General features: G+C 38.3%; 1 protein-coding gene across 1 annotated transcript in view; it reads right to left on the reverse strand.

Annotated features, from left to right (window-relative positions):
• Positions 1 to 13,997, reverse strand: part of LOC136876001 (uncharacterized) — a 262,339-nt gene that overhangs the window by 87,965 nt on the left and 160,377 nt on the right. Inside the window, exons 11-12 of the mRNA XM_068228298.1 lie at positions 10,659 to 10,809; positions 123 to 209 (exon numbers count right to left, since the gene is read on the reverse strand). Of these exons, the coding sequence (XP_068084399.1) occupies positions 123 to 209; positions 10,659 to 10,809 (238 nt within the window). The remainder of the gene's footprint in view (positions 1 to 122; positions 210 to 10,658; positions 10,810 to 13,997) is intronic.

Here is a 13,997-nt window from a genome sequence, read left to right on the forward strand (position 1 = left end):
GAGTGTTAGTAACAAATACAATCAGCAAGCACTACATCTTATGAGGATGAGTTTGTGGATTTTCAATAGTGATCAGCATTCACTAAGCTAGGTGCACAAGGGGTGTGGAGGGCAAAGTTTACCTGTGTGCCAGCAAACTGGTGTGTGGCCACTTGAGTAGTAGATGAAAGCTGCACACTATCGGTTGTGGCAGCTTGCCAGGACTCAGGCTGGAGTCACAAAAATACCAGCATTTAAACTTGAAAGGCTCAATAATCAGTTCAAAGGCGACACTTTACCAAGTACATAAGTTAATTTTCATCTTGAGAATAGATATAGTAATTGTCTTTATAGGAACTACGGATGGTGCATCTAAGGAGAAAAGTTCAATCAGTGCTCATTAAATTACACATTATATTTATTATCTTAACATACTAACGACCAGACAGCTCATTGTTGATTTTCATGCTGTGGACCAACCGACAGGATCATATTTAACATAAGATACAGGCTTGAGCAAAATGTCATTTAATGTTTATATTACCTGAGACAAATCAATGACACTTTCTGAAGGGTCTTACCTTTGATACTAGTACTTCTTCTCAGAACATCAGATAAACTGTCAGCAACCAAATCATGAAATATTTTATTATCCTGCAAGTGTACATCTCTACGATCTACCAAACTGATGCTGGCTACTCATGCTACGATACATGGTGTTGAATGAGAATTTTGCACTTCCCCATTATCAGAAGCAAATAACAGTGTTGAGGAAAAGACATTTAACAATTCAACTCTAGAAATAGTCTTGTTCATCACTAAACAATAATAGTTCATCAGCCTGCCTTCTGTCTGATAGGTGAATGAAAACCTACAACCTGTTTTCCTGTCACTGACCGGGTCAGGGATGGAATGAATGAAGCCCCCATCTTGCGGCGAGGATAAGAATTGTGCCGGCTGCCTAAGCCTGTCACACTCCTCTGGAACAATGATTAATGAGTGACAGATGAAATGAAATGATATTGGAGAGTGTTGCTGGAATGAAAGATGACAGGGAAAACTGGAGTACTCGGAGAAAAACCTGTCCCGCCTCCGCTTTGTGCAGCACAAATCTCACATGGAGTGACCGGGATTTGAACCATGGAACCCAGCGGTGAGAGGCTGACGCACTGCTGCCTGAGCCACGGAGGCTCTTCTATCTGATGGGTATGATGCAATATCATGAAATGCAATTTGAACCCCTCTTTGCCACTGTCACACATTGCTACCCACCATGGGATACCACTTTCTGTTTGGCTAAACCTTTGTTTGTATGTTGGTTACTGAAACCAAATTAATAACCACCAAATTAGAGGAAACTGGAGCAAAATGAAGTGATGTCAAAAACCGTTATATTCATGAACTGTAGTTTGTCGTCCTCACATCTTTAATAAATTACGTAAATACATGGAGCCTCTTGTCAATGTGTTAATATGTATTATTACAATAATAAGGTTGTCATACCAAAAATGTGTTTAATATATTCTACATATTTCACAATACTGTACATACGTACATCCAGCGAATTTTAATGTCATCTGACTGTGCATGTAAATATATGCATAAGAAACAGATAGAAAGCAACAACTTACCAGGTAAGTGAACAATGGCAGAGCATACACAAAAGAAAACATCAGATATAAATCCAGAAAGGTTGGTTGCAATAATAACTGGTGTGGTGGAGACAAAGAACAGTGGTGTCCACTGCATAAGCTTTTTCTGTCCAACACTGATAAAGGCTATCAAAGGATAGAGAAGGGTCCACCTATTCAATTCCATAAGCTTGTATATTGTCTTATAAAACTAGGAACAGTTTCGACCCCATATATATTGGGTCATCTTCAGCCACGCTACAATTGGAAGACATATGCACACATATAACCTATAATAAATTAAACCTTTTGGTATGCCACAATTTACAATTTAAATTTTAATTAATTAAGATTGTAAATTGTGGCATACCCAAGTGTTTAATTTATTATTAGTTATATGCGTGTGTGTCTTTCAATTGTAGCATGGCTGAAGATGACCCAATATATATGGGGTCGAAACTAGTCCCAGTTTTATAACACAATATGCAAGCTTATAGTATTGAACAGGTGGACCCTTCTCTATCCTTTGACAGTGATCAGTTGTCAATACAGACCATAATGAAACTCATAACTTAAGCCTGATAAAGGCTGGAGTTATGTGATGTTTCGCTCCTTTTATTATCACTCTGGCAAGTTGCTGTTCTCCATCTGTTTCTGGTGTGTATATATTTCACTCTTATTAGACTTCTTACCCGAGAATTTACACTGAACATATAGTTGATTACAAAGATCCAGAACACTTTACATAAAATTTAAATATTATAGTTTCAAAATAACAGAAAGAGAGATAAGAAATTTTAAACTACTGGTACTACTTTATATGTTAAAAACTAAAATAATTCAATCAAGATTCATAGTGTCTTATATCGAAGCTAATATGTCTTATTAACTATGTTCACCATAGAGAGAAAACCTTCATGGGATAGCTGCACTTAGCCACGTGTTACAATGAGGTAAAGGCAAACAACAATACCGGTACAGTAAATTTTGCTTAATAATAAACAAGAAATCTAAAGCCATTATCTTCAAATTTGTATTATATTACTATATCTGTAATGAACACAAGATTTCATGTTTGGATTATTGGTTGTCCTAAAAAGGACCATTATATAGATAAAATTAGTTTGAACTCTAACATACACTGGAGCTTAAAGCCACCAGGCCTGATACATGATCACATTGATCAGAGATGGTTTGGTGTTCAAAGAACCAATTAGAACTTGCTTGATCGCATATGATGCTTCACGTTGCCCCAGACATGTTAAATAGATTTCAAGCCTAGAGACTGTGCAGGTCAACTGAGACGGTCAATGTATGTCTATATGGCAAATCAAGCCTAAATGATGACACTGGTGAGGAAAAAAAGAGGTCCTACTGAAACTGGATCACCCCACTGGATCATAGTGCATTCTCACACTCAGAACCATCATTTTTTTCATTTTCATTTTTTTAAATTTTAGAGTTATTTATTGGTTGGAGTGAGGTAGGCAGCAATGTGGTGAAGTATCCTTGCCACATCCATAAGCATCAACCCTGAATACAACAGAAAAGTGAGGTCAATGCACCTTAGTTATACCACGCAGTTTGCGTTTGACAAGTTCCCTGTGGCCTCTAGACAATTACTAGCAGGTCACTTGTTGAGCTACATGTAGACTCATTTGTAAAAAACGATCCTCATTCAACTCAGCAAATGAAAGTCAATAAAGTTTATGGTCAATGGAGAGAAACTCTTTTTAGAAGCCCGGTGTCAAACGAGCCTGAAATTATGTTATCAGTTATGATTCTGCAAACATTCTGGGAAAATTATGACTTCCTTCAGGTGAACTGCAGTGTCCTCAAATACCTTGATGTTTAGAAATTTCCCCAATCCATTTTCTACCATCTTCTCCATATCTGGGAGTTGCAAGATGATAGATACATTTGACTGACATTACTTATTCAAAATACAATGCTCTTGGACAAGGCAGCATTACTGTTAGTTTCCTGCATCAGAGGTCTACATACCGTCATCACATGAATCTTGCATTACCGACAAGACAAGATGGATTTTTAAGAATTTATGAATGCTACAAAGGAAGCTACAATTGAGTGAATTTGGAATAGAATGTGTGTTGATTGTTCAGGAGCTAGCGACACTGGAGCAAAAGGAACCAAGGACTGACTGACTAACTGAGCAGACATGGATTCAGTTCTCTACAGTACCTAATGAGAGAGCACTGGATGTAAACAAACAGTAGATCCTGGCATGGCAAGTGCAATCGTATTTTGAACAAACAATACTTCATGAGCACTGAAACTACCCTTAACAACTTGGCGACTAACATCGTCTCCGAGACGTGGTCCTCCTCAAGTATTATTACAATAGTAGAATAGTAGAATAGTTACTTGTAACATGGTCCTCCGTCGAGACCAAACAGCCCAACCACGTCTCTCAGACGTGATGAACTTTCCCGCTTGTTTGAGCTCATAGTTCGGCATGTCACTCATAGATGGCACTTGCGTGCTATTCTGTAAACCTTCTACGACTTCCTACTAAAAGAATATCCATATCTAAGCATCTAAATCTCTGAAATATTTGAAAATAAGGTGGGATGTCTTCCACTACAGTAGTTCCATGCCAAGATGGCCACGCGCAGCAATAAACATTTGACTCGGCTTGATATACGTAATTATTTATGTGAAAGTGGTGAGAGTGAAGTGTCGTGAATTTGAAGGCGATGAAGAGGAATTTATTGTTCACGAAAGGAATGAATCTATGTCGGAAAGTGATGTAGACTTCGACAAAGTGTTAGATGTAGCTCAGCCATCCACATCGCAAAGACGCAATTTTGATGCTGGAACACTATCAGTTGAAAGTGACTGGAATTGGAAGGATGAAGACAGTGCACTAGGTATTTGTAAATATAGTAATGTATCATCTCTCAGTGCCGAAATTACTCGTAATTTGGGCGAGAGACCTTCAACACTAGACGTTCCAGTGTGTATTCTGACTGACGAATTCTGGACTATGATTACAACAGAAATGAACAGATATGCTAAACAGTGCTTAGAAAGCCCAGATTATGAACAAAAACTTTATGATGATAAGTGGTTCGACACATGCAATGATGAATTGAAGGCTTATTTCGCGCTATGTATTATTATGTCACAAGTAAAAAAAGTCCTGAGTAAAAATGTACTGATCGAAGGGGAGTATTATTGAAACACCTTTATTTAGCAAAACAATGCTGTCTGTATGCTTCATACCCATTTCCAGGTATATCTAAACATTTTAAAACATGTTCACAAGATTTCAATGATTTATGTCATGTTCTTTGTCGCATGAGGAATCTGTATTACAGCCTCCATTTTAAATAAGTATTCAGTGTTATGGTGCAGCAAATCAAATTGGTAGTCAAGGGGTTAATAGTGACAGCTTAAATGTGCTCCCTCTGAGCCTCTATGCAGTGTTTATGCACCATGCCAGGAAATGACAAATATGAAGGTGTGCACCAAATCAAAGTGTGACTAATTCTGATCCAGTCACTTGTTCGGCTGTCAATATAGAAATAAAACTGTGTAAAAATAATTCATACAAGCAAGCCCAGAACATCTGACATGTCATACTGTTTGCAGGCAATCCAGCTCAGTATCATGTCTCCTCCCTGGAAGTTACCAATGTTCAGATTTAGTTGATTTTTGTATCAGACCTTTGAATATTAATGTTCACACCTGTACACAACATGACAGCACCTTAAATTCACTAAACGTGCTGAATTTTGTGTTTGGCCGAGTGAAAATTACTAACAATTCCTTCAGCAAGAACTGGACTTTATTACTTTCAGAAGAGTCCTGTTCCTCACTACAGGGCGAATTAAAATTTAAAAAGTGATTGTCACTGGTAGAACCGCTAAGTACTACATAAATGACTTCAAAAATGACAACATATAATTAAAAATCTATAGGATTATGGAACCTTGAACCAAACCAGTGAACTGTATTGATATGTGTCAAATTTACACTCATGAACAATTGAATTAGATATATCTGGCTATTGATGCTTTCACGACCCGTCCTTATAGACATGATACTGTATAGGCTTTTGGGCTTATGCCGTGTCAAGGAAATAAGGTGAAATTTTTTACATTTCGCAGAGAACTGTGCTCTGCGTCATCAGAAGAAAATCTCGACTGTCCATGAGAAAAGCTTCTTAAACAATGACTCTTTAAATTTTGATGTTATAATAGAACTGGAAATGGTATGTTCATTCGCCACCAGATGGCTCCCCAGACATGGCACAGCGCTAGTGTCCGAAGCGGAAGCTGACCAAACCATCAGAATACGTCTAAGAGGTTCACATAACATGTGTACGTAACATATGACAATGACAGGTGTATGACATTGACACAAGCCTGGAATGAAACATCTGGCGATGAGGAACGTACGAATTTGGAAAACACTGAGACGAAATAACAATAGTGAAGGGACAGGGAAGGGAACTACCTACGTAAATTCATAATAGCTGGCAACCAGGTATTAGTTAATTGATAGCCAGTGTCCCTGTTGAAATTATGAGGATTTCTACGTATTTCCACAGCTTCCCGTATAAGCCTGGACCTGTAGTGTCTAGTGTGGGTAAGACCTCGAGCATCTTGGAACATGACATCATGACCCAACGATAGAGCGTGCTCAGCTATTGCCGATTTGTCTGGCTGGTTGAAACGAATATTACGTTTATGTTCCTTGATATGGGTACCAATGGACCGGCATGTTTGGCCGATGTATAACTTACCGCCAGTACAGGGAATTTCGTAAACCCCAGGATGTGAAAGTGGGGACAATTTGTCCTTGGTTTTACTCAGACTGTGAACAATTTTAGTGACAGTGCCAAACACAGTTTTTATATTGTGTTTGCGGAGGACCTTGGCAATTTGATCTGTGGTGTTGTGAATATAAGGCAAGTAGGCAGTTCCCTTTACTTCTTCCTTCTGTGAGCTTTGCTTGGTCGTTTCTCTGGGGTGCAGGGCTCTAGGAATCTGCAAATTGCTGTAACCATTACCCTTGAACGCGACTTTGAGCGTGTCCATCTCCACCTGGATATTTGATGGCTCACAAATTCGTCTCGCCCTCTTGGCAAGTGTTGTGAGAATGCCTTCTTTTTGTGCTGGATAGTGGTGAGAATCTGCATGAAGATAGCAATTTCTGTGGGTAGGCTTACGCTAGATGGTATATCCTAACGAGCCGTCCGGTTTCTTTCTTACTAGAACATCCAAGAAAGGAAGGCATCCATCCGACTCCATCTCCATAGTGAATTTTATTGAAGGATGTTGCTGATTTAGGTGGTTTAGAAATAGATGAAGTTTCTCAAGACCTTTTGTCCAGACCACAAATGCATCATCAACATACCTCCACCATATAATAGTTTTGATGAGCGCCGAAGCAATAGCTGCCTCCTCCTCAAAATGCTCCATAAAGAAATTAGCCACTACGGGCGAAAGTGGACTTCCCACAGCCACTCCGTCCGTCTGTTCGTAAAAATTCCCACCCCACAAGAAATAGCTGGAAGTCATGCAGTGGTAAAATAGCTTAGTGATGTCCTCAGGGAACAGGTGCTCAATGAGAGACATGACCGAGTCAATCAGCACTTTAGTGAACAAGGACTCCACATCGAAACTCAATAAAAGTGCATTAGGTTGAAGGGTTATGGTTGACAGCTTGTTGACGAAATACTGAGAGTCCCTGACGTATGATTCAGTACGTCCTATGTGTGGCTGAAGCAATTTGCTTAGGTATTTAGCTAGAGCATACGTAGGAGAATCTATCGCACTAACAATAGATCCATAAAAAAGATGTTCCCCTCAGACCTCTGTCATCAGCTGTACCAACAAGTACTTTGACTTATCTGTCCATATAAACTTTTTTCCACGCTTTAACAGTCCAATGGCAGTGTTCCCCTGTCTACGTCAATCTCTGTGTCTAGTGACATGCGATGAACAAAGGTGCCCTAGTAGTGGCTTCCTTACTCCATTCTGAGGAGATGGTTCAGGCTATTCATACTTCACTGTTGTCCACCATCGAATTCGTGAGTAATCTGATTCGCTGTGGACCACTTATCCGCTCTTCTATCATCAACAAAACCAGATACAGTACACTCTTGACACAGTGGCATGTGAAAAGCCAAGTGCTTACATGACTTCACAGAGAGGGAATTGCCCATACGTTTGGCACTATATTAAAAAATTAATTCTTGAAAAATAATTTTTATAGAATAATATGTCCATTTATTTTAACTTATACAGAATTGTTTTAATGTGTATATCCTGTTTTTAACATGTCATTGTCATGTGATTTAAAATATTATTTGAATCTAGGTGAAGAAGGCCACAAGAAGATCGAAACATGTTCTAGTTTAGGCATGACTGTTTAATTGTTAAATAGTAGATATTAAGTACTGAATAGGTGGAACTTTCAAAATAAATTCTTTTTAAGAATTAATTTTTGAATATTGTTATATCAATACAGAACCAACGGAAATTCATAAGTTGTAATGTGTGGCTCTTACAATCCAGCTCCTGTCAACTGTGCTGAGATCTCGTGTCTTACCCATTCTGTGCTCAACTGTTACCCACAAAGCCAGAATGAGGTCAGACTACATCGCAGTCACGTGCCACGCCACGTTACTACATTTACCAGGGTGATCAGAGTGCCATTTTGTCAAAATGGCAGCTATCTCTAATTTAATTGCTCACCAGTGCTAGTATCAATAAGTATCAATAACAGTTTAAATGAGAAACTGAGAATCTGCTTAATATTGTAATTTGATTAACAACTTGAATAACTGTACAATTTTATATGCTCATACTGCAAACTACAATTTATTGCTTATGAACTAACAATGTAATGAAATAATATTTAAAAAAGGAGTCAAATAATTGACTAAACAAAAGGTATGGACAAGTGGTTTTAGAGAGATATCAATGGTTCAGGATAAACAAAATTAAAAGTCGTAAATGTTTTGGTGCAAGGGCATAGAAAGTGCATGAAATAATTACGATTAGATAACAGATGAATATTTTAATTAAGTGTAATTTATTGTATTACCATATTTTGCCATGCATTTATAGTATGTACACAGTTTTGATGTTAATTCAATATAAAGATCCAGGCATTAATTCTGATACAAGTGGTCACATCTTTGCAAAGAAAGAAAATCAACTCTTGTTACAGTCAGTCAATGTTTTTTCCATAATGCACAGTAACAGGATTAAAACAATAAAAAAACCTGGAGAATACAGAAACATTCAACAATCCTTTCATTTTAAGACATAACAATTAAAGCTAAAAATCAAGAAGAAAGCAAGAAATTGAGAGCAGCTTTTGTCAATCTAGAAGAATTTTTGCCAAATTATGCAGGGTGCACCAAAGATAACATTACTACAGGCACATGGTGCAAATCCCATGCTCATTCTATTCTCTCCTGACAAAGTAGTAGTCTGGCATTCCGTTGTTTCAGACAGAAATGAATCGAGTATGTTGTATTTCTCCTTATGACTTATTTATTTTCAAGTCAGCAGATTATGTTCAAATGTACAGAAGAGAAAAGAATTATAGAATTAGGTAAGCAAATGCATCCTACAGGAAGGGGAAAAATTACACCATTTTCTAAATAATGATGTAATACAACAAAAATACTGACATGCTATTTTTAAAATGTACTGTATTTTCTAGAATTAAAACACCAGACAATAAATTTAGTTTTACTGACAAGCAATATTTAGGCCTAAGTTCTTGCTGCTGGTATATAAGGGAAACTATGGAATGGCATGAAAATGAACATAACTGAAGATGAACTCATTTCAAGAGCCTTTGCTTTTATAAATAATCTACAGAAATGATTCTTTTTGAAACAGAGAAGATATACAGTACATATGTAACAGAACAAGATTATAGAGTAATATATGCAACTATGAACTCTGCTGTCATAATCAAATTTGTATTACTATAAACTTTCTAGCCTTCTCTTTAGGACTTTCATGGCTTGGAATTCTAAATTACAAAGTTTTGGACATATTAAATAGCATTTATATAATTTACCCAGAAAACTTAATACAATAGTATTTCACTAATTGATGATACTGTGATGGCAGCCAAGTGGCAATCCAACATCTGTAGGCTAACCTGCAGAAAAGCAGTCCTGATAGGGCAAGGCTCTTAATGAGGTGTATTTGCCACAAGGTTTGGTTTCAGTTAGAGGCATGGACTGGAATATGTATTCACCAACAGAAAATGCTTCAGTAACAGATGTTACAATAAAACCAAACCAAACACAAATCATCATCATCATATGCAGTTTCCAGCTGTTGGCTAGGCCTGCTTGGAACATAAGCCTCTCCATCTCCTTTTGTCTTCCCACCATCTTTCCTTGTCATTCTTGCCGAGTCCTCTCCTGTTCTCTGTACACACTCTTTCACTCATTTTATCCAAATGTCACTTGGTCTTCCTCCTCGTCATTTTCCTGTTATCTCCATTTTGTGCATCCTCCTCTGTATCCTTTCCTCCGTCATTCTCTTCATGTGCCCATACCATCTAAGTCTGCCTCATACGTCACAATAGGTATATACTACGTCCTGTATATCACTCTTTTGCTTTTCTGAGGGACATCCTTGCTCCAAATCAGGCTTCTGACACTTTACAGGAATGCTCCTGATTGTCTTCTATGCTTGATTATTTCCTATCATTTCTTCCACTTTCCTCTATGATACTTTCCAGGTACTTGAAACTCTCTACCTTCCTAACTGTTCCCATCCAAGCACTATCCTTCTTGTAGGTCTCTCCTTCTTTCTAGTTGTGATCACTATCTTGCTCTTTTTGGCATTAAATTTCATTCCCTTTTGTTCCACTCAACTTCCCATGCATCTAACTGTTCCTGGATATCCTCTTCCTTTTCTCCCCAGTCTAACAAGTCATCTGCAAACATCATCAATTTCATTTTTTCTTCCCGTTTTCCCTACCACTCTTGTCATTAGCTCGTTCATTACTACAATGAAGAGCAAAGGTGACAGAGCATACTCTTGTCTTAATCCACTTTTCTTGCTCAAACCAGTCTGTTCTGTCTCCTCCTACTTTCACACAACTGACACTCCCATGGTACATCTCCTTCACTCTTTCTATTGTCTGCTTCTTGACACCTTCTTTCTGTACGGCTTCCCATACCTTGTTTCTGCACACATGATCATATTCTTTATCAAAGTCCAAGAAGGCCATCAATAGATCTTTAACTCCCCCTCATAATGATGCTCTTTAAGTTGTCTTACTGTGAATATAAGCTCTAATGTGGACCTTCCTGATCAGAAGCCACACTGTTCCTCTCTTAACTTCTCTTCCACCTTCCTTCTGATTCTATTCTCCAGAATCTTCTCAAATACCTTTGCACAGTGACATATCAATGTGACTCCCCTATAGTTCTTAAAATCCTTCCTATTCCCCTTGTTGGAGATGGGTTTGATTATCTCCTTCTTCCAGTCTTCAGAGGACTACCTCTCCTTCCATACTACTTTCAACACATGATAAAGCCACTGTTTCCCTACCTCTCCTGCTGCCTTCACCATCTCAATACTCACTTTATCTAAACCTGAGTTTTTCCCTCCTTTCATCTTGTCCAGTGTCACAACTTCTCCCCATATTTTTTTTCTTTTTCCACGTTTCTTCCTTCCTCCCAGCTTCTACTAATTCTATTAATCCTAATTTCATCAAATACTATTTTTATCAAACTTTTAAACTAGGTTAGACTTATTTGAACAGCAATATTTGTGTAGAGATATTTTTGGAACTTGTTGGTGTACAAAGAATGGAAAGTAACCAGAAAATCTTCTGATATCTCAATGTTTTTAACATACAGGTACTTCAATGGAGAAACATTCTATATGATATGCAAACAAACAAACAAACAAACAAACTTCAGTTTAGTGCTAAGGCTAGGAACCTGAAAGAGGATATATTTTAGGAGGGATGAGCAGTCTACTCATCTTGGAAGGCACTTATAAAACCCAGTGGGCATTTTCACAGCCATAGTAGGAATATTAGGTTGTCATTTCCATTCATCTCAATTCAAGAAAGTGACACCATAACAATATAAACCCCCCGTGGCGCAACAGCCCCGAAGGGCCTACAGTTAAATCCAACTGCAAGCTTCTGAAATGAAGTTTCTGACATCAGTTGTACAAAAAACAAGGAAGGACAGATTTGGGAATGATCAAATATGAAGAGATCTGCAGGTCAGCCTGACCATGGAAGAAAGGCTGGATGTTGCAAGGCTGAAGTGGCTAGGACATGTTAAGCTGATACAAGTGACTGAAACTACAAGGAAGTATTTTGAAAAGATCGCTCTGGGATGAAGATCAATTGGACATCCTAAAAAAAGGTGGTTAGACCAGATAAGAGAATACCTAGAGAGAAGAGACTGGGAGGCCCTAGAGAGAAAAGAAGCATACCAAGACCATAATAAATGGAGGCACATCATTCTTAAACATCCTACTCAGCTCGCTGGAAGGAATTCATGATGATGATGATAAGTAGTACGATGATGATAATTTCCATGACCTTTCACAATGAATTCCCATCTGCTGGAAAGAGTCATGTACCTTACCATCTGGAGTTGATCCACTTTATCAATACTGTAAGCAATTCTAACAATGGTAACATGAAATACAACACACAGGTAATACAGATAATCACACTTAACTTTTATACTGGGTGGTCCACCATCCCCTTGTGATCCAGTTTTATTCATCCCTTCACATTTACTACAATTCTGAAAGACATTGGTCCCTCTCCCTAAACTGGGGTAATACAACGAGATATGTGTTTATGGGATAGAAGACAGCAGGAATTGTGAGCGCCACTATTAATTCATTATGGGTACCTCGAATGAACCCATTAAACGAGTACAGATACGCGGAACGTGTACTTTAAAACAGGTGGTGGACGCACAGACCAGGAGCACGGTACTGTATAGGCTGGGAAGTGCGCGTCGTAGATCAAGTGTCACAGTAGCTGATATGGCTAGCGTGCGGTAGGATGTATGATAGTTGACAGTGCTCGAGGGTTAGAAGGTTCAAGTCCCATGCAAGTATTTTTTTTTAAGCCAGTTGCCTGGAATGTGGCAAGGTTGTATACTTAACCCTATCGCTACCAGTGTTGCTCCTAAGCAACATGTATTTCAAGGACACCTCACCAGTTTTTATTTAGAGTGGTCCCTTCAACCCCATTGTTGCCATAAAGCTACAGGTATGTGTTTTCATAAAATGACTACAGATGCCACTTACAGCACTGATCTAGGTGGCAGTGTGTGCGTTTAGTATGTGAAGTGAATCAGCTGGCTGTGATCTAGTACCGCCAGTGTTACAAAATCACTTTTCAGAACAATTAATTGCGAGTTAACTTTTTATATTAGTGTATTTGTCAACTTAATGTACTGTTGTAAGATTATGTACCGCAATAAACTGGAATAAATATCATAGCTAGTAAATATATCTGATTAGAAAATGATGTTGCTCTCAAGCTACATTGGGGTTAAGTATAAACAAATCATTCTAACCTAACTTTTACCAACCGGATTGTAATTCCACTTTATACTTGTTTTATGCCAATAGGCAACATGAAACTGACACAAATAAGGGACGAAAAGGACGTTATTGATATTCTTGAACAGTTATCAGATGGAATTAATTCTGAAATAGATGAATTGTCAGAGTTTGAGGACTCGGAAGATGAAACAGTCATATTTCGTCGAGCATAGTTGTGGCTCTCACAAATGAGCTTCCTGAACACAAAAACTTCAAAGTTTACTTCGATAACTGGTTTTCTTCTCTTCAACTTGCCACAGCACTGAAAGAAAGGGGATTATTCTGTTTGGGCACAATACGTAATGACAGGATGGGCAGTGTCCCCTGATATCTGAAGCTGAACTGAAACGCTCTGGAAGAGGCAGCTACGACTGGCGTGTGAAAAAGGACAGTAATGTGGCACTTATAAGATGGTATAACAGAAAAGCAGTGAATTTTATATCAGCTTATGCTGCATTTGATCCAGTAGGGAAACGTAAGAGCTGGAATGCATCACAAAAAGTAAGCATGGAAAGAGATTGCCCCATTGTTACAAAAGAGTATAACTTCTTCATGGGAGGGGTAGATTTGGCTGGTATGCTTCAGGAATTGTACAGAATTTATTTTGAGATCAGTGAAGTGGTACACTAGAATTATATACTGGTGTATTAGTGTTGCCATTGTAAATGGACGGTTGTTGTACCGTGGACATCAGGCTCAACGACATAAAAATGTCAATATTTGCTGGCAAAATTCCAGGCAAATATTGCAAGTGCGCTTACGAGATCAGGGCAAGGGAAAGGTA

Source organism: Anabrus simplex, chromosome 6 (genome assembly GCF_040414725.1).
Source record: "Anabrus simplex isolate iqAnaSimp1 chromosome 6, ASM4041472v1, whole genome shotgun sequence".
Taxonomy (NCBI): domain Eukaryota; kingdom Metazoa; phylum Arthropoda; class Insecta; order Orthoptera; family Tettigoniidae; genus Anabrus; species Anabrus simplex.